Source organism: Octopus bimaculoides, chromosome 3, assembly GCF_001194135.2.
Source record: "Octopus bimaculoides isolate UCB-OBI-ISO-001 chromosome 3, ASM119413v2, whole genome shotgun sequence".
Taxonomy (NCBI): domain Eukaryota; kingdom Metazoa; phylum Mollusca; class Cephalopoda; order Octopoda; family Octopodidae; genus Octopus; species Octopus bimaculoides.
Genome location: NC_068983.1, coordinates 43786249 through 43788684, shown reverse-complemented (window position 1 = coordinate 43788684; position 2436 = coordinate 43786249). Strand labels below are relative to the sequence as shown.

Genomic DNA, 2436 nt, shown 5'->3' with positions numbered 1-2436 from the left:
AAGAGCATCACAGCAAACCACAGCACATACCCAAGGCACACAGAGCTGCGCTCGGTAGTGAAGTGAAAGCACCTTATAAAAATAAAACTACTGAATAATAATAATAATAATAATAATAATAATAATAATAATAATAATAATAATAATAATAATAACAACAACAACAACAACATCGAAAAATTCCTTAGGAACGAGAATCCGGGTTCGAAATTTCTCCAAGATACCTGATGAAGGCTGGAGGGTATATCAGCCGAAACGTGTTAACAACAAACAAGATGAGGACAAATATCCGTCAAATGTAAATAATGTAAATAATGTACATAATTCCTCATCTCTTAAATATAGAATTGAAAATATGGTTACTTTTGTAGAGGTGAACATGTTGGGGCAACTGGCACTCTACTGTGACGATGAAGGTTCAAGCTGATCTGATCAATAGAACAGTCTGCTCATGAAATTAAAGTACAGGTGGTTAGGACCTTTACAGACATGTATACCCTTAATGTAGTTCTTAGGGAGATTCGGTGTGACACAGAGTGTGACAAGGCTGGTCCTTTGAAATACAGGTACTACTCATTTTTGCCAGCTGATTGGGATGGACCAACGTGAAATAAAGTGTCTTCCTCAAGGATGTAGCGTGCTGCCAGGAATTGAACTCATGGCCTAGAACAAATGATGGAGAGAAAGAGGCCTGGGTGATAGCAGATAAGTGAGGTGTTAATGATGGAGAACAGCACAGCGGGGGAAAAAGGCGCAGAACGGAGGAGATTGGTGGGGACACAAGACGGGGAAGACAAAGGGGAATGGAACTGAGTTGAGGTGGGTGAAGAAAGGCGTATGAGAAAGATGAATGATGGGGTATGTAGTATGAGCTTATTCTACTCTTAGGTGATAAGGAAATGATAGGTGTCAGGGGATAAAATGTGTGCGTGTGAGGGGAAGGTTGATGAGGCAGAAAGGGTAGGGATAGGGGTGGGGAAGAGCCTCTCACGGACGAGCATTACCAAGGTGGTCTTAGGATATCAGTTCTCTCTGTGCTTATACTCAGTGTTAAATAGGTACATTGATGGCCTAATGGTACAACTTCAAATACACAACATATAAAGGTAGTGAGCTGGTAGAAACGTTAACAGCCGGATGGAATGCTTTGCGGTATTTCGTCCATCTTTACGTTCTGGGTTCAAATTCTGCCGAGGTCGACTTTGCTTTTCATCCATTCGGGGCCGATAAAATAAGTACAAGTGTTCTGGGTTCAAATTCCGCCGAGGTCGACTTTGCCTTTCGTCCTTTTGGGGTCGTTAAAATAAGTAGCAGTTGCGTACTGGGGTCGATCTAATCGACTGGCACCCTCCCCCAAAATTTCGGGCCTTTGCCCAGAGTAAAAAAGAAATACACAATATATAGCCTACCTTCACAAAATTCGCAGTTGGTGTTGTAGCCGTCGGGACATTGGCAGTAAAATCCATTTGGGACACTCACACATTCAGCAGGAGCTGTACAGTTGGACATTTTTTGGCAGAAGTCCTCTACAAGATGAAGGAATTGTAGCTTTAATATTTGAATTCAAAAAATAAAATGAGAGATTAAGAGGTGGTCTCACTGGCCCTGCTGGCTTTTCTTTCATCGGTCATTAACATTTCGTCATTAACAGGGTTCTCCGCAACACAACTAAACCAAGTGTGATCAGGGAGCGCGAGGTGATCAAGGCGATAGGGAGCCAGCTCGGCCTGCGCCCTGGAGACTTTTATCCCACCCTCCCCTCTGTGGACGTCTGGTCCTCTCAAAAGAAATGTGATGCCATGTTGCATGATCTCAGATGTAGCTTGATCTCAGATGAGCCATGATGATGATGATGATGATGATGATGATGATGGTGGTGGTAGTGATGGTGGTGGTAGTGATGGTGGTGGTAGTGATGGTGGTGGTAGTGATGGTGGTGGTAGTGTTGATTGCGATTGGTGTGGATGATTATGTTTAAAAGTTACTGTCATAAATATGCGTTTGTACAATCTTGTGCTAAATTTTGAAGGAAAAATATACATCCGTGGTAAAATACTATGTGGTAATCCATAATGGCTGTGTGTAATATAAATCCCATAATTCAGTTCTCTTCAATATGTGATCCATAAATGCAGAAAATAAAAGTAATTAAATTTTTGCCTTTTATAGTTGTATATATAAACTTTTAAACATCTTTTTCATATATTTTTAAACACGGAAATTCACCCTCTTTATCTCTGACGAGTGGATGTATTACCTAATAATGATTATCAAATTTAGATTCCATTTCTAAGGGTAACACATTCACGAAACGATCGTAAGATATTTTAAACTTTTAAAGTTTTTAAATAATCATACTTTATATATTTATACATCTATCTATTAAAAGAATCTTGCAAACCAAATCTCCAAACGATATATATATATATATATATA

General features: G+C 39.7%; 1 protein-coding gene across 1 annotated transcript in view; it reads right to left on the bottom strand.

Moving 5' to 3' along the window:
• LOC106875361 (uncharacterized) overlaps nucleotides 1–2436 on the bottom strand; it is a 142593-nt gene that overhangs the window by 15895 nt on the left and 124262 nt on the right. The window contains exon 44 of the mRNA XM_052966732.1: nucleotides 1410–1526. Within this exon, the coding sequence (XP_052822692.1) occupies nucleotides 1410–1526 (117 nt within the window). The remainder of the gene's footprint in view (nucleotides 1–1409; nucleotides 1527–2436) is intronic.